The 20413-nt window shown below is 55.6% G+C and overlaps 2 protein-coding genes and 1 non-coding gene across 5 annotated transcripts; all 3 read right to left on the bottom strand.

The window, feature by feature from the left end:
- Positions 1-1842: 1842 nt before the first annotated feature.
- On the bottom strand, positions 1843-17550 carry PTPN6 (protein tyrosine phosphatase non-receptor type 6). Of its 3 annotated transcripts, none has more exons than XM_065923128.1 (16): positions 17305-17550; positions 11062-11184; positions 10669-10863; positions 7975-8164; positions 7710-7826; positions 7511-7624; positions 7259-7355; positions 6826-6905; positions 6512-6661; positions 5388-5519; positions 5114-5268; positions 3106-3173; positions 2856-3007; positions 2666-2757; positions 2205-2345; positions 1843-2036 (listed from the first exon to the last, which is right to left on the bottom strand). In XM_065923128.1, the coding sequence occupies exons 1-15, from the start codon at positions 17316-17318 to the stop codon at positions 2231-2233; spliced, it is 1794 nt and encodes a 597-aa protein (XP_065779200.1). In that variant the 5' UTR covers positions 17319-17550; the 3' UTR covers positions 1843-2036; positions 2205-2230. The 3 variants fall into 3 exon arrangements, with proteins under 3 accessions (XP_065779200.1, XP_065779210.1, XP_065779217.1); XM_065923138.1 differs by having other exon boundaries at positions 1843-2076; XM_065923145.1 differs by lacking the exon at positions 17305-17550 and adding an exon at positions 11269-11448.
- Positions 17551-17995: 445 nt separating this feature from the next.
- Positions 17996-20001, bottom strand: C1H12orf57 (chromosome 1 C12orf57 homolog). Its single transcript, XM_065942070.1, has 3 exons — positions 19464-20001; positions 19005-19181; positions 17996-18226 (listed from the first exon to the last, which is right to left on the bottom strand). Exons 1-3 carry the CDS (start codon positions 19513-19515, stop codon positions 18075-18077), a joined length of 381 nt encoding a protein of 126 aa, XP_065798142.1. The 5' UTR covers positions 19516-20001; the 3' UTR covers positions 17996-18074.
- LOC136156807 (U7 small nuclear RNA) lies at positions 19798-19859 on the bottom strand. Its single transcript, XR_010661271.1, has one exon. It is a non-coding gene; the product is annotated as a U7 small nuclear RNA (small nuclear RNA).
- Positions 20002-20413: the final 412 nt, after the last annotated feature.

Raw genomic sequence — 20413 nt, forward strand, 5'->3', positions numbered from 1 at the left:
CCAGGCAAGAATACTGGAGTGGGTTGCCATGCCCTCCTCCAAGGGATCTTCCCGACCCAGGGATCGAACCCACGTCTCTTATGTCTCCTGCTCTGGCAGGTGGGATCTTTACCACCTGGGAAGCCCACCTTTGTTTGCTTCCTTATTAATTCTTTTTTTTTTTTCCTTCTTAATTCTTGTCTCTACTTATTTTCTGTTTGTGGACTGTTTCTGGGTCTGCCTTTCCCACCAGTCTCCTCAATTCCACAATGACAGGAACAATCGGATCCACCACCTCGCCACAGCACTGCTCCAGTGCCAGGGACGTGGGGACACTCAATACAGAAAGTGTCCACTGAGCAAATGACCACCCAGTCTCAGCCGGCCCAGTGGCAGGGAACCGGGCCTTACCGAGTAGGGCTTTCTGAGACTCAACTCCCCAGGAGACCAGCATTTTCAATCAACATAAAGTCTTAACACGAAGCAGGAATCATTGTTGTCCACTGCGGACACACAGAAAGTGATCAAAAATAAAACTAGGGGAGCCTGGTGGCTCAGTGGTGAAGAATCCACTGGCCAATGCAATGGACATAGGTTTGATCCCTGGACCAGGAAAATCCTACGTGCCACAGGACAACTAAGCCCATGTGCCACAGCTATTGAGCCTGTGCTCTAGAGCCCAAGGAGCCACGTGGTCCAACTACTGAAGCCCAAACGCTTTAGGGCCCATGTCTCACAAGAAGACTGTCACAATAAGAAGCCCACACACCGCAACGAGTAACCCCCACTCGCCACAACTAGAGAAAACCCCTAGCAGTGATGAAGACCCAGCACAACCAGATATCAAATAAATACATTTTTTTAAAAAACTAAGACTCTGATCAAGAGTCTAAAGGTAGCAGTGGCCCCAGGAAGGGAGGAGCCAGGCGGTCCTGAGAGCACCAGGTGGCCAGAGGGAAGGGACAGCAGGCAGGGTGGCTCTGGGCCTGTGCTACATGGCCTTGATCCATCTTCTTAGCGCTTGAACCCAGAAGTCAGGCCAGAGAATGTGGTTGTGTCCCCCTCGGGGTGACCCCGGCTGCGTTTCCAGGAATGCAGGCTCTGGGGCCCAAAGGCCCGAGTTAAAATCTTAGTTTCACTGCTCAACAAACAGTCCTGTGGCCTCGAGCAAGTTATTTAATCTCTCTGTGTCTCAGTCTGTCCCACTGTAAAATCGGACTGATACAGGTACCTCGGTTCAATACTTTTAGTCTTGGTTTTGTTCTTTTCTGGGAGGGCCTTGTTTTTTACATTTTTTTGGCCATGCCACATGACCTGTAGAATCTTAGTTCCCTGACCAGGGATCTAACCTGTACCTCTTGCACGGGAAGCTCGGAGTCTTAACCACTGGACCACCAGGGAAGTCCACAATGCTTTTAGTCTCTTAAGCCAGACCTGACACATGGCAAGAGTGTAATGAATTGGGATTTCCCCAGTGGTCCAGTGGTTGGTTAAGATTTCCTACTTTCATTGCAAGGGGCCCAGGTTCCATACCTGGTCAAGGATATAGATCTCACTTGCTGCAATTAAGAGTTCACCTAATGCAACTAAAGATTCTTCATGCTGCAACTAAGACCTAGTGCTATCCAATAAATATAATGTGTAAAAAAAAAAAACGTGTAATGAATTATTGTTGCCAGTTATATCATCATCCCTGACCTCAGTGATCTTCACAACCACCCTGGCAGGATCACCCTCCGCTTTAAAGAAAAGGAAGAGACAGCCAGACCTGGCCCGTGCTCACACTCGCCTGTTAGACTGTGAAGGCTCCCTGCCTGCCTCCCCCTCCCGCCAGGCACACCGAGTTAGAGACCCACACACAGTGACCTAGAGGCTTTATTTACAAGAGGAGAACAGCCTGGCCCCGCCTGGGGCCTCGCTGGGCTATATACAGGATCCCAGGAGAGGGAGGTGGGGACATGGCTATTTAAATTACAATAGAATGGGGGGGGGGGAGGTTGCTCCAGGTTCAGGCTGTGGGTCATCCACTGGAGGGCTCTGCAGAGACGGGGCTGAGGCTGCAAAGGGAAGGGAGGAAAGGATAAGGCGGGGCTGGACCTGGAGTGGGAGACAAGACGCAGGTCTGGTGGGGCTGGGAAGGCAGGGTGAGGTCACAGCCGCCCCCTCTATCCGGGACAGAAAGCCCAGCTGGGGGACCCCAGAGACAGGCCAGAGAAGGGCCGTACCATGGCCGCCCCAGGACAGGCCCGGCTCACTTCCTCTTCAGGGAGCCCTTGTTCTTCTCCTTGTCTGCTGACCGCTGTTTCTTCACCTTCTCCTCCTTCTTGTTCTTACTGTGCACATTCTCATACACGTCCTCCTTGTGTCTGCAGGGCGGGGGCCAGCGGGTCAGGAGACAGGGGCAGGGTTCCCCAGCACCAGCCTGGGGTGACATGGGGTCACCCCATCTCACAGGTGAGCAAACTGAGGCCAGGAAAGCAAGGACACCAGCCCTGACAACGTCCTGACACTAGACTAGAAGCTCCTAGGGGCAGAGGCGCCATCTCACACATCAGTATACTCAGTCCAGGCCCCACGTGGAAGGGCACTCAGGAGACACTTGTGAATACAGGTTGTAAGAACCAAGTTTATACTTGAACCCGAACGTCCCTGGAAAGGAAGGTCGGGCTAGGCAGGGGCCACTCACTTAGAGGAGGTGCGGGAGGCCTTGGCGTGGGCGTTCTTCATGGCTGGCGGGTAGGTGATGTTCCCGTATTCCGATTCCCGGCCCTTCTGGGCCTGCGGGGAGAGGTGTGGTGGGAGACCGGTGGTCCCAGCAGCACCCCATGACGCCCACTGGCCCCCTCAGCCCAGCCATGCCCCTGCTCTGCCCGCACCTGCATGACCTCCAACTTCTTCTTGGTGGTCTCGATGAACTGGGCGATGGCCACATAGATGAACTTGTACTGCGCCTCCGTCTGCACCATGCCCGAGCGCTGGGCCCGCACCATCTGGATGGTCTTTTGGATGTCGATGTCACAGTCCAGGCCTAGCCAAGAGGGCAGCCGGATGTCAGGCCCCGAGAGGAGAAGGAGGCAGGGGGCTGCTCACCCACCAGTCCCAGCGTCCCCCACCGGTCACCCTCACCCTTGGTGGAGATGCTCTCCATGAGCATGTCGATGACAATGATGGTGCCCGTGCGGCCGATGCCGGCGCTGGGGAGAGAAGGGGCGCGTGAGAGGTCCAGCCCGCATAGGCCGCGAACCATGGGCTCAAACGGCGCCGGCAGGGGCGGGGCTTAGGGAGCGGGCAGAAGGCAGGGGCGGGGCTTAGGGAGCGGGCAGAAGGCAGGGGCGGGGCTTAGGGTAAGGGCAGTGATACAAGATGCAGGAACCCGGCTGGGTTAGTGCGGTGGGGGTGGGGCAGGCAGGGCATGGGTTTGCCCAACTCTGCACCCATGCTCATCCCTCCAGCCAAAGGATTTGGGGGGAGAGCCTTGCACTCAAGTGCTAAGACGCCGCTTCCCGATGCCCTTCCCAGACTTTCTTCCCAGCCCCGCCGCCTGCTTCCACTTCTCCCCCTTCCCCCCACCACCCCAGGAGACTTGGGACCCCATCCCACCTGTCCTGTCTACTACCCTGGCACCCTGGGCCCCCGGCCCTCTCCCACAGCCTTGGCCCGAGCCAGGCTGCCCTCCTCGCATGAGGACCATCTTTCTGCAAGGCTGCATCTCCCTTTTTCTTCAGATCCCAACAGCAGGGTGAAGACAGTGCCCCCCGCCGGCATGCCAAGAGACCACTGGGCTCAGGAGAGTTGGGGGAGCAGCTCACAGGAGGTCTCCCCTCCTTCCCACCCTCTGCCGCCACCCCCTGGGCACACAGACCCCAGCAACCTCAACACCCCACAGAGACCCCAGTTTCACCTCCACCACTAGGCCAGTCAGGCCAATGCCCCAAGTCGCACTGTCTAATTTCAAACCCAGATTGTTAAAAATAACACCCTCTCACCCACTTCCTTCCTGTAACGTCTAAATTAAGGCCATGGGGATTTCAAGAAGGTGGGGGGGGGGGGGGTCACGGGCAGCGGGGTCATTCTTGGCGATGAGCCTGTCCCTGGAGGTAGAGTCCCTCCCTGAGACGGCACGTGGAGGGTACCTCCAGGCTCAGCCCACCCGGCCCTGCCCCAGGACACACAAGACCTGTGGGCAGAAGGAGGAAGTCCTGGCCCTCAGAGCCTGGGTCACGTGGAGGGAGCCGGAAGGGAAGGGAAGGAGACAGACCTCCATCCCCCCCATTGGAGATATCAAAACGTGAATGATCCCCCCTTCTGGAGCATTTACTGTACTCCAGACACAGTGTGAGGGTCTCACGTACAGATAAGGAACCTGAGGATCAGAGACGTGAAGTCATTTGTCTGAGATCACACAGCCAGGGAGTGGAGGAGCTGGAATTTACAGAAGCTACATCTGTCCAGCAACCCCTGCCTACCCCTTCCTCTCCACCCAGGCCAGGCAGCCTGCTGGGGCCCTGCTGCTCATTGCTGATCCCTCAGCTCCCCAGCTTAGTAGGGTCTCCCAAACATGAACATGGGAAGCTCCAGTGGACCTAGTGGTGCATGAGCAGAGGGGCTGAGCTGGGGGCACGGGCAGGAAGGGAGAAACAGGGGCGGCATGAAGAGGCCTCAGCACCCCTCCCCCTCATGACTGCAGACAGTAAAGCGAAGAGATGGGGAGCCACACCGACCCCAAGGAGAAACACCATGGGTAGGTATATGTGAAAAAACAGGAGTGACCAGGATCTGGGTCTACCATGAGCCCTGCTCCAGGTTCCCCCCCTGGACCAGAGGTGACCTGACAAGAGGCTTGACCCATTTCCTCATTTGCACATGGCAGGTTGAACTAGACTGGACCAGACACTACATCTCTATGGGGACTCCCCACTCCAGGCAGGAGATCAAGCCATGGGCTTGGTTCAAGTTAAGTTCCACCCATGGGTCTGGAAGCCATCAGGGAACCCAGAAGAGGTGGGGGGCCCAGGAGGCTTTAAATGCGATCACATGTAAACTGCTTACAACAGTGCAGGACGCTTGGCAGTACTCACTTGCCAGCAACTACTTGGATTATTATCACCGATATCATGATCATTGTCACTCTCACCTACAATGCACGATGATGGGCCCTGCATGAGGCAGGCTCTCCTGCCGCTGGTTGATCTGGTCCAGGAAGCTGAGAACACCCCCAGGCTCACTGGGGACCCCATGATCAGGCCAGCTCAGGTACTGGTAGTGCCAAATCTCCCGAATCAGGTTCCCCTGGGTGGAGGACATAGGGTCAGTGCACCCTGCTCCCCCGCGTGGCTTCATTCTACCCAACCCAGGGGAACGAGTGTGAGCAGAGCCCCCAGACTGGGGCAGGGGCAGGGGACACTCACATTTTCCAGCGGGGAGACCTGTAAGTTTCGGAGTTTGTACTCAGTTGTGTCATGTTCCCCGCAATTGGTTACAGTGTAGGGTCCATAAACACGCTGACTGCCCACTTCTGGCCAGTATGGAACACATTTGTTCTGAAAAGAGAGGGTGGAGGCGGGACGTGAGGCACAGAGGCAGGGCCTGAGTGCCCGGTGCTGGCCCGGCAGCTTCTGATGGATGAACGGGTGACCTGGCTGAGAGTCAGAGGCTTAGGTCTTGGCTCAGCGTGCTCCAGGTGGTGAGGCCTGACCAGCCGCTCAACAAGTCATTCCGCATATGCGGGCCGGTACGGACCTCGCACCTGAAGCCGTGCCAACCAGACTGGAGTCACGGACACAAGTAAGACACAGCCTGGTGCGCATTGCCTCCAGGAGCTCACAGAGAGAAGGTTGAGCCAGGGAACTGAGCCGCTGAGGAGCCCGGGTTGGGGGTGGGGGGCAGGAAGAGACTAACTCTCCCTCTAGGTAATGGAGGAAATCAAGGGTGGCTTCACAGAGGAGGGAGCATGTGAGCCGGGTCTTTAAAAAAACGAGGAGTCTGTCGGGCAGAGATAGGGAGGAGAGATGAAGTCACTTTCTAGGAGAAATGAGCTCCTGCAGAGGCACGGAAACCTGAAGGAGCCTGGCAGGTTGGAGGTGAGGGCTGGAGGGCAGCCACCAGACCTGAGTACCAGGGTCCTCAGGCGGACAGCCCGACGCAGATGTCACACACCTCTGCACAGGTCACAGCCACTCCAGGGCAGAGGGTGCCATGCGAGGGAGCAGCCTGCCCATGGGGTGAGGGTTTGGAGCTGACTTCAGAGAGAGTAATGAGGCTGAGTGGAGAGGAGGGGCTACTACCCCAAGGGGGCGGTGGGCATGGGGTGGGGGGGACACTTAAGGGATGGAGGCCTCTAGAAATCTGGGTCTGACGGTCAGGGGAGTCCCAGATAGGAAGCAGAGACCCAGAAGTCATTGTGTACTCAGATTTCTGCCTCAGTTCCCCAAGGAGGTCAGGCCCTTGCCCTCTGAGGTGGCGCTAAGTGTCTCTCCAGCTTAATGGTGGTGGAGCAGTCCTGGGGATGGGGGCGGTGTGGGGCTCAGCCTACCCGGCCCTTCTCCACCTCCCGGGTGGTCATGACAATGACGCAGGTGTTCTCCTGCCACACCATCTGCCAGAAGTCGTTGACCGTGGCCTCCAGGCAGCCCTGGCTGGCGATGTAGGTCTTAGCGTTCTCATCAGGGCCTAGCAGCTGGTTCTGGACAGAGTGCAGAGATAAGCAGGGCTGTGAGCCCCTCATCCGCCCACACACACCCCCATGGCAACAGCTCTGGCTTCACCCGATGTCTCTGGACCCAGCATCCCCAGGAGCCAGGGCCCATTTCCCGGCCCCACCCCACCATGACTGGTGAGCACACTGACCTTCACGTAGTTGGCGTTAATGTAGTCAGACCCAGGGATGTTACTGTCGCGTCCCTGCAGGACCACTCGACTGTGGTCAACTGGGAGTGGGTAGAAAGGAAGCAAGAAGGGCTCGGGTCAGAAACCCTTCTTGAGCTCCCAGGCCATCCTTGCCCAGAGCCCTGTGGGCAGGCTGGGGTGGGGGACCCACATGGGTTGAGGGATCTCAAACTGTGTGGGTTGGAGGTTTCAGAGGAAGAAGGGGGTGGGGTGGGGTATGAGGGGATCTTCTGGGAGCCTGGAGGAGGGGGCACCCTTGTGCGTGGGGGCCCTCATAGAGCTGGGGAAGGAGACCATCTGAGATGGGGGGAGGTCAGCTAGGGGAGAGGCATCTCCTGGGTGAGTGGACGCTGCCTGAGTTGAGGGCGGGCTGGAGGTTGCCCAGGGTGCTCACACGGAAGGATGTTCTTATAACGGTTCTTGCTCTTGTTTTCTGGCCGCTGCCCTTCCAGCCGCTGGTGCAAGTTTTTCACCTCCTGCTTCTGCAGACTCTGTGAGACGAGTCACGGAAATGGAGCCCCAGGACCAGAAGAGGGGTGTCCATGGGTATAGAGGTGGTGGGGCAGACTAATGTGAGGGAGGGGAGTGAGGGGACAGGGTCTGCCTGGGACCCCATGCCCTTCACCCTGCTGGTCCCATCACAGACCTCAAACTCCTCCCAGAAGCCGGCCTTGGCTGTCTCCTCTGACTCCTGCTTCTTGTTCAGTTCCAAGACCCGGTTCTCAATGTCAGCCGCATTCACCCTCGTGGCATAGTATGGCTGGGGTGGGGGAGGCCAGAAGTCAGCCGCTTCTAGAGCTCAGAGGCTCAGGGAATGGGAGGAGGCAGCCAGGCCCACCCCTCACCTGCCGCAGGTAGACAAAAGCGCCAGAGGCCTCCTCGATCCCCGTCCTCTTGAAATGCTCCACCAGGTCCGTGAGGCTGTCAAAGGTCTCCGAACCCCCTACTGTGTAGCGTCCGCCCTGAGGGGTGTCAAGTCAGGCCACCTCAGTCTCCCTGCCCGGACTCCCAGCCTCGGACCAAAGCCCAGGCTGCACCTCCCCACGGGCAAGGCTGTGGACCCAGAGGGGACCCCCAGCGGGGTGCCTCCCTGGTCCCCAGAGGCCTTACCTCACACATGACTTTGATATGGGTGACTCTGAGCGGGGAGCCGGGGCCAGCCTTGGGCTGGTCGCTGAGCACAGACAGCACAAAATCTCCAGGCTGGCTGAGGCTCTCACGCACAAGGAAGGTCCAGGGCTCCCCCTTGGCCTGCAGCAAAGTCTCCGCCTGCCCTCCAGACATGTGGCCATGGTACCACCTAGAGAAGACAGCATCCGGGGAGGTGAGACTGAGGCCGGGGGCGGGCGCTGGGCAGATGCTCGGGGAGGGGGCAGGGAAATTGGGCACCTGCCATGTGCCGAACTGAGCTCTGCTACACGCTCTCAAATCCGCCACTATGAGTAGGTCCGTCACTCTCACAGAAGCATGAGAGGTAGGTACTACCCATTCTGCAGATGAGGAAACTGAGCCTGGGCAGTTGCACACTGGCCCAAGGACCTGGCTGATAAGTGGCAAGCCTCAGGACTTCTAAGCAAGTCCACCTCTGAAAGTTTAAGTCACAGGGAGAAAGGCAGCCACATCCAGAATGTTCAGAGGGGAGAAACCCAGGAAGGGTCTCCATGAAAGAGCTGGGCAAGGGAAGCAGAAATGCAGACGGAGGCCAAACCACAGACAGCGATGGGGTTGGGAGAGACGGAAGTCACAAGGGAGGGGAGATGGGGAGAAGTACCCCTGGGGTCCGGGAAGGTGGACAAGCCCCACAGGGTGAAGAGTGGTTTGGGGTGCCCCAGGTGGTGTCACTGAAGGGGCTGCTGGGGTTCGGTGTTGGGGGGGAGGCTCAAGGGGTTCAGAGGGGCAGAAAGCAGAACTAGGACCTTTCCCCAAAACACACCCCCTTCCCAGGAGGAAACTGTAGCCCCGCAATGCCCAGCCCCACAGGAAACCACGTGATGGAAAAAACACAAAACTCCTTCTGGGGAGAGAGTGAGAAGTGAGGTTGTGAGGTTTCCTCAGCCCAGGGACAGGGGAAGGGGGGCATTTTCCAACCGCAGGAATGGGGGGAAGGAGGGAGGGGGCCAGTCTGTCCCACCCCTTCGTACTGTGGCCGGGAGGAGACTGCCGCTCAGATACCTCCAGAGTCGCCAGCCCAGTGCAGAATCCCTGGGCCACCATATCCCACGGCTCAGGGATAGGCCAGGGCCCCCAAGCAGTGGGGAGGGGGCTAACCTTCTTCCCCCAGGCCCTACAGGATGAGGAAGTCTCCATGCAAATGTCAGACTGACCACAGGCAAAGAGCTAGCCATTGAGGGGACAAATGCAAATTCCCCCCAGAGGAGGAGGGGCAGCTGCCAAGGCCAAGAACCAGAGCAAACCAGAGCAGAGGTTGGGAGAAAGAGCCTTCCCCACAGGCTCCCAGGGTCAAGGGTGAATCCAGGCCTCCTGGCATGGGAAGCCAAAAGTCCCTCTTTAAGTCAGCTGCCCTGGTCTTGAGTCCCTCTGTCCCTGACCTCTTCCAGCCACAATTTGAACCCTGACCCCAGACCCCAGGGGGTCCTCTCAGCTCCATCTCTCTTCCAGCTCCATCCTCAACCACCCCTGCATCCACCCATCCTCTGGCAGCAGCCAGTAGGCCGGACCATGGCTGTGGACAAGGAGGAGGCCAGGTCATGAAGAGCCCAAGAGGATCTGGGCAGAAAATCCCCATGAATGTGGTAGGTGGGGTGCAGGAAGAGGGTGAGACGTGGTGAACACCAGGGAAGGACAGACGCAAGCAAGGGCATCCAAGTGCTTCCCTCCTAGGGGCGGCGGCTTCACCAGAAATGAATCCCTGGCTGCATGTTCACGGGAAATAGGGTCTCCAGGGGTGAGTCTGGGGCCTTTACCCCAGCCTCATCTAGATCTCAGTCTCAACCTGTGACGAACAAAATATGGATGCAAGCTGGGAGGCATGCATCTCAGAAAGACCGAAAGCTGAGAGAATCCAGGTTCAGAATCATTTCAACAATTGATGCACAAATACAGGACAAGGATAAGTTGGCTTGGCCCTAGGAGTGTGCCAGAAAAAGCCCCCACAACAACCCAGAGTTTTTCAGCTGTCCTTCCCCTATTTATAGAAGCTATCATGGAGACACAGCTGGAAAATGAGACACCCCCCAACCCGCCCATAAAATGCAGAGTTTTTGGTCTGCCCACACTTTGGGGAGACCACCTGGGGAGTAGCCAGCCCAGTTCTGAGGACCATATCTTTGAAACCAGAAAGATGGGCAGGAAATACTTAGAGTATTGTCCTGGGCCCAGCTACAAGGCCCTTGCACCCCTATGACACAGTTTTCAACAATGTGGGTCTGGTCAAGGGACTAGTCCAGCGCTAGCCAGCCCCAGAGGGCAGACCCATTCTCAGGGGACACTGAGATGAGGCTACGTGTCCTCATACACGCTGACCCCTATGCTCCTCCTCAACCATAGGAACCCGTGCTGGGGAGGGAACAGTTACAAGAGGTCAGATTCTGTCTCAGGCAAGAAGAGCTTTCTAACAACAGAGCCGGCCATTTGGGAGACACGGCCATGAGGAGAGGCCTCTCTGGCACTTGTAGGGCCTGGGGCGCGGGTGGACAGAGACCCTGGAGAAGGGCCAGACAACCTTCTCTTGCTTCCTAGGGGTTGATGGAAAGGGGGTCTGCGGATCACACGGAGGGAAGAGGCCCAAGGCAGGGAGGTTAGCCCACCTTTCGATGGGGCGGGCCAGGGAGCCAAGCCCCTCACCTCTCACTGGTGGGGTCTGAGCAGTTCAGCGGGTACTTGAGGTGGATGATGGTGCCGTCTCGGTCCTGTAGCACTCCCTGCTGCTGCGTGTAGTACTCCACCAGCTCCGTCAGCGTCGCGAACTTCTCCCCTCCATACAGGTCGTAGAAGTCCCCAGAGTTCTGGATCCGAATATGAGTCACCTGGTCCCCGACCCTGCAGGGTACCCGGTGGCGGTGGTAAGGCCAGGGGGTGGGAGAGTGGAGGTCGGGTGGGGGTAGGGGGTGGGTGGGGGTAGGGGGTGGGTGGGGGTCCCGGGTAGGGTTGGGGTGGATACACCCAGGGCCCTAGGGAAGCGAAATGAGCAGCCCAGGTCTAGCACCCCACCCCCGGCTGGAGCCGCAGGCCACCTACCTGACGGAGAGGGAGAAGTCGCCCTGGTTCTTGCGGCTGGGCCGCGCCAGGAAGCTTCCATGAACCCCTCGGCCCTTGAGCAGAGTCTCCGCATCCAGCCCACTGAGGTCTCGGTGAAACCACCTGGGGGCCAAGAAGGTGATGAGGAGAGGCCCCAGGGCCATGGGGCGCCCTGCCTCCTGCCTACCACGGGTGCCCGGCCCTTACCTCACCATCCTGGGAGTGCCCGGGGTGGGGAGGGGGGTGAAGGCGTGCAGGCAACGGGGTGGTGCCGCTGAGTCTGGGCAGGCGGGGGACGCTGGGGCTAAGCTCTGGAGGCTCTCAGCGCCCAGGCCACCTCGCCACCCAGCACGGTCCTGTCCTGCTTCTGGGGCTGCCACTCCACTGGCCTGGGGCAGCCGGCAGGGCGGGGACAGGAAGGGGCGCGGCCGACCCCTTGGGGGAACTCACTCACTTCTCGTTTTAGGGCAGAGCGGGGAGAAGCACGGGGTGGCGGTGGGGGTGGGGACAGGACCCACTTCCCACACGCCTGCCATCGAAGGCCTGGGGAGGGTGGCCCTCCACACACGACCACCCGAATGAGGACACACATGAGCCTCCAGCGCCCCGGGCCAGCTCATGCTTGGTCCATGGGAACCCACACAGTCACGCGCCATCTCTTCCTGCTCCATGCAGCCTTCCCTGGTCCAAACCAATAATAATGGTGAGGGTGGCAACTATCATTAGCGGAGTCTGCCTAGACAACAGGCACTGTGCTGGGCGGTATTTACCTGCCTTATCTGATATGTCCTCACAGTAGCCCTGTGAGGCAGGTACCTTCATTATTCCTATTTTCCAGACAAGGAACTTGAGGCTCTGGGCGTGAAGGGAGCTCCCCCCTGGGGCCACATGGTCAGTAAATGGCAAACCAGAGTACAAACCAGACGGCCTGGCTCCAAAACTAATGATTTTAGCTACTATATGCCAGGGCTCAGGGCTTCAGAGAACAGAGGTTGGAATTGCAGTCCAATATAAAATAAAAAGTTGAGGGACTTCCCTGGTGGTTCAGTGGTTAAGAATCTGCCTTGCAATGCAGGCAGGCATCACAGGTTCAATCACTGGGCAGGGACCTAAGATCCCACATGCTGTGGAGCAACTGAGCCCATGCCAAAACTAAATCTGTGTACCACAATGGAAGATCCTGTGTACTGCAACTAAAACTGGACACAGCCAAATAAATAAGTAAATTTTAAAAAAGAAAAGTTAAAAAGGTTGGGGACGGGGGCTCTTCCCTAGGGGTCCAGTGGCTAAGACTCTGCTCCCAATGCAGGGGGCCCAGGTTTGATCTCTGGTCAGGGAACTACACCCCACATGCTGCAACTAAGACTCGGTGCAGCCAAATAAATAAATAATTAAAAAAAAAAAAACAACGAACAGAGGTTGAGAGTCTCTTCCACTCAGGCCAAAGTGGGAGGGGGCAGTTTCCTAACTGTTTAGGCTGGGCAGATGCCTCTTAGAGGGAGAGAAACCCTCCCTCGACACACACATCTGAATAGGTGCCCTGGGACAGAGGGATGGACAAAATGATCCTGGAGCAGCCCTGTCCAACTGGCACCTTCTCTGCTTCTTATCCTTGGCCTTTGGGCCATCCACCGTGCCCCAACCCTACAGTCGGGTGAGAAGCGGAATAGGAAGCAGGTAGGGCCAGAGCCGCCAACCCTATGGATGGATCCACTGGAGTCTGAACTGTAGGTTCTTGCTGAGGGGGTCTGGTCTGAATCCGACAGAGCTCAGGACTCTGACCCTGGGGCCTGTCTCCTGGGCTGCAGCGGAGCACCCAGACCCTGCCATGGCCTATTCTCAGGACCCGTTCACCTGGGGAGGCCCTAAGCAATAAAAGCTTGTGATGCTCCATCTAATTCCGAACACAAACATACCGCCAATCCAAAGCAAGAAGAAGGAAGCCCAATCAATGCAAGATACACAAGAGGGGTCTTCCCTGGGAGCCCAGTGGTTAGGACTCTTCCACTGCAGAGTGCAAGGGTTCGATCCCTGGTCAGGGAACTAAGATTCCACAAGCCCTGGGGCACAGTCGAAATTAAAAAAAGAAAAAAGATACACAAGAAACCCTATGAGTGGCTTCCCTAGGGAAGGGACCAGAGCGGGTAGCTGGAGGAAAGAGGTGGGAGGGACCTTTCCTTCTCCCTCCTTCCACCTTTATTTTTTTTAACATTTTTGTATTTATTACTTATTTAATTGGCTGCACCAAGTCTTAGTTGTGACATGCAGGATCTTTGAGCTTCATTGCAGCCTGCAGGATCTTTAGCTGCTGCATGTGGGATCTACTTCCCTGAGCAGGCATCTCTCTTGGGGGCCTGGAGTCTTAACCACTGGACCACCAGGGAAGTCCCTTCAGTCTACCTTTTTGAAGATTGTAGCATGGGCATGTAGTCACTTCATTAAAATAAGTAAACTGACTGGGAGATGGCAATTTCTGGGATAGCAGATCTGAGAGGTGTGTACACAGATGAAGTAAATGTGACGTTCAGTATTCAAGCACATTATGTATGCTATGCCTCAAAAAAGAAGGAAAAATAAATAACAAACTATTCAAGCCCAATAAAAGTCTATTTTCTTATGTTGGCTACTTTATCATTTTTTGGATATCAATTCTCCGCCCTCCCCACCCCCAAAAAGGATTTCTGGAGACCCTGTTTGGTCTGTTTATCTCATGGTCTAACACTGACTACCTCTATCTTAGACAGTAGCCCTGAAAGACTATGAACTCTCTCACAGCAGGGGGCAGGAAGAGACTGGACGCTATCACCTCCACTACAGGGGGCCCTCACCTCCAGCACAGGAGGTCCACTGCTGGTCTGGCTCACCTCCAAGTAGTTAAAACTTAGCACCATGTCTCACACAGAGCACGTGTCAAACCACATTCATCCAGACCCATGTATGTACATGGTCACAAGCCCAGGTCCAGTCCTACCCATGCACACCCTGCTTGTCACATACCGATGAGTATACACACACACACGTGCATGCACACACACAAGCATCCACTTACACACACAGTCCCACTAAAGGCAACCTCATCACCCACGTCCATCTACACACGTACATAGTTAGGTGCAAGCACCCACACGTGGACACAGCATCCCAACCACCCACAAAGTTGCAGGTCCCTACGTAGCACCCAACACCCCCTGTACTGTGGCCACAAACCACTCTCCCTCGGGAGTTTTAAAAAAGAAACTAACTAGGCACCCAGAAACTCCTGACCATGAAAGACGGAATTTCTTTGAAGGGTGTCAAGTCAGAAGGCAGACAGGCACTAGGAGGGTATGTACAGTCTCTATTGTCCCTCGGCAGGAAAATAAATAAGAAGAACTGCCCTTCCCTTGGCATAAGTGCTCTGGAGTTCACAGAGCATGTGCGCGTGCACACACACCCACACTCCCATTCGGGCCTCAGGCATCCCTCAGGGCTCAGTGGATGTGGCCCACAGTCTTAGTTGCACCTCTGCAAATGGGGTCTTCCCGGACCAGGGATCAAACCTGTGTCCCCTGCTTTGGCTGGTGGATTCTTAACTGCTGGAACACCGGATCTAGGAATTATTTTCCCCATTCTTTTTTTTAAGGGAGGTAAACAGCTTCAAGGAAGCTGAGAGTTAAAAAAGTAAGGGCCTACTAATTCAGAAGAGAAAATTACTCACTTGGGAAGCAAGGAGACAAAGGCAGAGATGAAGGTCAACGGGGATGCAGAAAGACAGGCAGTCTGGAAGAGCAAACAAAGTAATCTCTAGAAAGCTCTTGAAGTTCCCTGGGCCTCAGTACCCCTACCTGATAAATGGGCTTAACAATATTTCCCAAATGTTAATATAAAAAGCTGGTATGTTGTAGGTTTTTAGTATGAACAGCTTTTATGTGATGTTATTAATGTACATGCCAATCCTATTTAGTAGGTCCTGTTAGCCCAATTTTCATTTATTTATTTTTGGCTGGCTGGGTCTTCCCTGCTGCTTGTGGTCTTTCTCTAGTTGAGGTGCATGGGCTTCTCAGTGCTGTGGCTTCTCTTTTTGCAGAGCACAGGTTCTGGGGCTCAAAGGCTCAGTAGTTGTGGCCCAAGGGCTTAGTTGCCCTTCAACATGTGCAATCTCCCCAGACCAGGGATCAAACCCATGTCCCCGGCCTTGGCAGGTGGATTCTTAACCACTGGACAACCAGGGAAGTCATGTTAGCCCAACTTTAGAAACAAAAACTAAGGCTCAGAGAAGTAACTTGACCAAGGTCACAAGCTAGGAAGGGGGAAGGCAAGAAACCAAGGCCGTCTGACGTCTGACGAGCCCACTGTCCTTCCCACTGTACCAGCCACCGTGGGAGGAGGAGGCAGGGTGTGGGCACAGCGCACGATGAGGCCGGGGTCAGGGCGCTTCTCCCTCAGGGGCCCCTGGGGGGCTGGCACGGGACCCACGAGCGTAGCACCGGCTATGAGCCGGGCCCCACGGCTGAGCTGAGCTGCTCTGAGAGGCTGAGACCTTTGGCAGAGGGTCTCATGGGGCCAGGCTAAGGAACCAAGGAAGGATTCTTTCTCAGGAAAAGACTTGCCAACCATCTGGCAGGAAAATGACAGACAGGAGCGTGGAAGGGATCGGGGACCAGAAACCCCAGTGAGAACATTGACAGCAGGGATCTCCCTGGTGGTCCAGTTTTTAAGACTCCTTGCTCCCAGTGCAGGGGGCTCGGGTTCAACCTCTCATCAGGGAACTAGATCCCATATGCCACAACTAATAAATAAATGTATTTATATACAAATAAATATATCAATAAACAAATTATTTATAAATAAATAAATCTGCCAATAAATCATTTGTTTACACATAAATCTATTAAGTAATTTAATTATAAATAAATCTATCAATAATTTATTTATAAATAAATCTATCGATAAATAATTTATTTCTAAATACATTAATAATAAAAAATAAAATTTTAAAATAAATTATTTTTTTTAAAAAGAACGTTGACACTGGGGCTGAAGGAGACAAGGGATGCACTGAAGAAGGCAGGCACACCCCAAGAGCAGATGTGAATATAAAAAGCAAGAACTTACTGAACTTGGGGCGACCAACCTAGCAACTCATAAGACACCCAGCAGGTCCTCACTGTAGCATCCAAACTCCAGGAAGGCCCCACATGACCCAGGCCTCCTCTGTCCTCACTGGCCAACTCTGCCCCCAGGCACCATCATTCAGTTTATTCCCACAGCAGGGCCTTTGCACTGGCCATTCCCTCTGCCAGCAGCACTGGAGCCTGATTCTTCCTCCTCATCCAGGTCTCAGCTCCTGCGTCTCCGACTCAGGAGAGCCCTCCCTGGTCCCTCCAGCCAGTGATGCCACCGGCACCGCAGTCACTTATTAGCATGTGAAGCTGGTTTATTTTCTGGGTAACACTTCTGAGACCCTGCAGTTATCCTATTTAATGGGTTCCTTGGGCAGTCTGTCCCCTTCCACGCACGTGAAGCTCCATGAAGGCAGGAACTGTGTCTCTCTTGTTTGCTACAGTATTGGCAGCACCTTAAAAAGCACCTGGCAGAACTTCCCTGGCAGTCCAGTGGTTAGGACCTCACCTTCCAATACCCGGGGCGTAGGTTCGTCCCTGACTGGAGAGCTAAGATCCCTCCCACATGACTTGGGGCCAAAAAAGCAAAACAAAAACAGAAGCAATATTGTAACAAATTCAATAAAGACTTTAAAAATGGTCCACATTAAAAAAAAATTTTTAAAAATTTAAAAACTAAAAAGCACCAGCATACAATAGACACTTAACAGTATCTGAATGAACTGATGCACAGGAGTGAAGGGAAACTGAGCGAGATCAGAAAGAAGGATTTGGGACATTTAGTGGGAAATAGGGGAACTTTCTCAGGTCTGCCTTTCAGATGTGTAATGTTTCAGGTGACATTCAGCTCCCTAGGGGGTGTGTCCTTAGCAGAAGACAGAAGCAGGGGACCAGAGGGCAGAGAGAGAAATTTGGTGAGAATAAATATGCATCTGTCAGGGAGAAAGTACTAGAGAAGGGGGGGTGGGGCAGAAGGTCATGAACGAGGCTGGAGTTCTGGCATCTTGTGGGGAGGTGACCCAGGGTGGGGGCGGAGGGGGTCGCACTCATGGTCATGCACCTGTCAGGAGTGAGCAGGATCCCCGCCCCTCCCTCCCGAATGAACAGGAGCCCCATTACCCAGATGGAGCAGGGGACTTACCCATGGGACAGCATTTCCCCAGAGGGGTGGGGAGTCCCAGGCAGAAGGCACAGGGGGTGGGGTCGAGCCCCGTGGCGCAGCTGTGCAGGGGCCCAAGCCAGGTGAGGAAGAATGCTCAGAAACCAGCCACTTTCCTCCCGATGCTGCCTGCCAGGCCAGAGGCACCGCAGGGACAAGCCCCTGGACTAAATAACCCCGGAAAAGGGAGAAGAGGGGCGGAGCTGGCCTCAGCAGCTGGCTTCTCCCTCCAGCCCCGCTCAGCAGTCCAGCGCCAGCCCAGCACCGCCTGCCTGTCCCCCTCCTCCCTCCCTGGGGAAGGAGGAGCCACCTGCAACTCCACCTGGCCCACCAGCCAACCGAGCCGCAGGAAACTGGGTGCTGCCAGCAAAACCCAGGAAGTCACCCTGGCCAAGGGAGCACCAGCCAATGAGGAAGTCTCCAGGGGCACAGAAGCCCAGGGGCCTCAGGAAAAGTCCAGAAAGCCCCACTGCTCATAGAAGGTGAAGCCGGTGCAGGCCCCCCACCCAGCAGGGTTGAGGGGCCGGCCCATCCTCCCACTCTGCCCTGGAGCCAGTCCAGCCCGGCAGGAACACAGGAAAGATCTGGACAGGGAAATGGGACAGCCTGAAAGGCAAGAGGGAGTCAGGCGGGACGTGGAGGTTGTCAGGGTCACAAAAAACAGACATCAACACTAAGTCACAGGCACATTTATTATCCTGCGGTACAATTAGGTCTTCCCTTCCCCAGCAGTGTCACGGGAGGGCCAGCCCTCAGGAGGCGGCCACGCTGCCACCCGAAGCAGGTCCGTGGGGCGGCAAGGTCATGGGCGGCAGGAACAGAGCCTTCAGCTTCCCGGACAGGCTGGCAATCTCAGGATCCTGGGCTTCATAAGACTTGACAAGGCGGGCAAACTTCAGAACACCTGCAAAAAGGAACGAAGCATCAGTCCACACCCACAGAGAACGATGTGCCCAAGACGGCAGGAGGGAGCAGCTTGAGCTGGAGAGGATGGCTGCTTCCCCTCTGGCCAGGTAGCTGTCTCCAAAACAAGACCCAGGCAATGCCCTGCGTGGTTCGGATAAACTATTTCCTGGTCTACACCAGGCACGACCCGATGGGATGCAGTGAATGACAACATCCCAAAGCAGTATGCTTCCCAGGATCAGATTAACCATTTTAGCAGTTTAGTCACAAGAGCCCAAAGGATGCGTACGCACCAGAACGAGGTCGCCAATCTATAACCAGGACACAGGAGGATCATGGGCCAGCTGGGCGGAATCAATAAACACTCTTGGAGAACTCTGTGATCTCACCCAAGAAACTGAACTGCCAGACCTCAAATTAGCTGAAACACGTTGCGGGGTGGGGGCTGCAGAAGTGTGTGGTCATATAGGCATCTCACTAAAAGCCACCAAAATGGGACTCATAGAAAGTTCTGCTGTGACCTCCAGCACTGGTTTACTAGCAGAGCCTGATTCTTCATCTTAAAACGGAATAACAGTATAATTAATGGTAACTACAACATGCACTTAAGAACCTCTCTTGGCTCAAGCTCACAGCAGACCCTGGGCTCTGAGCGCCAACACTGTTAAGACTGTGGCTGCCGCCGTGTGGTGAGAAAGGGGACGACGGCTCAGGGACCCAACAGACCCAGCGTCCTCTCCACGATCCAGTGCACCGCCGACCCCCGTCCGACCCACCTTCCCCGTCGCAGCTGAAGCCGTAGGCTTTAATAACCTCCTGCTGAATCTGCGTGGCCACGGGCAGCACGAATTGCAGCATTTTCCCCATGTCGTTGCACGCGTTGTCCCGAGCTTCGTCCATGCGAACGGCATTCTCCGGCGCCGAGAACGCCTGGATCACCTCGGCCAGGACCACTGTGCGCAAATGCAGCCCAGGGAGGAGTCGCCGCCGCGAGTGGGCATCCGAGTCAAGCCGACCCGTGCGGCCGAGAGCGCAAGGAAAAGGGCAGCTTATTAGTGAACCTAAGCCGTAATAACCGATGAGCTCGGCCCCCGAATTCCTCGCTGAGAGCAAGGAGGCCCCTCTGAAGAGAGGAAGGTCCCGCGCGCCCCCACTTCCCAGCGAATGCAGTCACACCTCTCGCCCAGTGCCCTTCTCGAGAAAGGAGCCCACCCGGCAAATGGGAGGCTTCTCACCCTTGGCCTGCTCGGCGCTCAGGGCCGCGGATTGAGCCGAGGAGGACGCCATGGGACAAAAGATGCACGTGAGGTAGCGACGAGCTGGCAAGAAACGAACCGCTTTCTAACGCGGTCCTCCCGGCGCAGGGGGGAAGCGAACGGGAAGCTACATCAGACAGAGCCGGAAACTTCCAGACAAGAGTCCCAACCTCCCGGATCTTCTCCGCCAACAACTGGCCAGTCACACGTAAACAAACAAACAAAAAAAACACCCAAAATCACCCGAATCAGGAGAAACACAACAACTTTCACACCCAAATATTAGTCTATTGTTGATAACCGCTTATGTGGGAGGGGCTTTCCGGTACGAACCGGAAAACCTGCTAGACAAATTCTAAAAGAGCTGTAACACTGCGTGCGTAGCGGCCGGAGAGAGCGCGGCATAGCCATCAACCCCGCTGTCGGTGAGGGTGAGCCCCGACGGCCGGTTCCTAGCTCCTACTGCTGTACAGATAACGAGACACACTGCGATTTTCGGAGGGGAAGACCATCTTCTAAGGAACTCTCTCAAATCCTTCGTGTCTAGAGTTTGTGAACGTTGGGTGGGGGCCTATGCAAATGAGCCGATGCCGATTGGCTGAGTAGGAAGCCAGTCACGCCCCTTTTAGTTTTTAAGAACGCAGACAGGGCTTCGCCGCAGAAGAGCTCGGCGGCTCCCGCGCTTTCCTAAAATGGCCTTTCGTTGAGGTGTGAGTTGACGCCCTGTAATTTCTCTTCCTTTCTGGGCGTTTGAAATTGTTCCCCCACTCCCTCTCCCCGCGACCTTAGGGTGGTTAAGACACCTGGGTTCTAAACTTATTGCAGCCACGCCCCCTGCAACTCCGCTGTATCACCATTTCTAGCTACTCAACCGAAAGGATTCGGGTCTCCGAAGGCTTCTTGCTGTGGGACCAGGGGCAGAAACGCCT

The sequence above is a fragment of the Muntiacus reevesi genome, chromosome 1 (assembly GCF_963930625.1).
Source record: "Muntiacus reevesi chromosome 1, mMunRee1.1, whole genome shotgun sequence".
NCBI classification, from domain to species: Eukaryota; Metazoa; Chordata; class Mammalia; order Artiodactyla; family Cervidae; genus Muntiacus; species Muntiacus reevesi.

Coding starts and splice junctions, on each gene's coding strand:
- C1H12orf57 (XM_065942070.1), bottom strand. CDS start 19,515: ATGGCGTCCTCCTCGGCTCAATCCGCGGCCCTGAGCGCCGAGCAGGCC. Junction 19,182..19,463: donor GAGCGCCGAGCAGGCCAAGG/GTGAGAAGCCTC, acceptor ATTTGCGCACAG/TGGTCCTGGCCGAGGTGATC. Junction 18,227..19,004: donor CTTCAGCTGCGACGGGGAAG/GTGGGTCGGACG, acceptor TCCTTTTTGCAG/GTGTTCTGAAGTTTGCCCGC.
- PTPN6 (XM_065923128.1), bottom strand. Junction 3,174..5,113: donor CCCATCATCGTGCATTGTAG/GTGAGAGTGACA, acceptor TTCTCTCCCCAG/CGCCGGCATCGGCCGCACGG. Junction 2,758..2,855: donor AGAAGTTGGAGGTCATGCAG/GTGCGGGCAGAG, acceptor CTCTCCCCGCAG/GCCCAGAAGGGCCGGGAATC.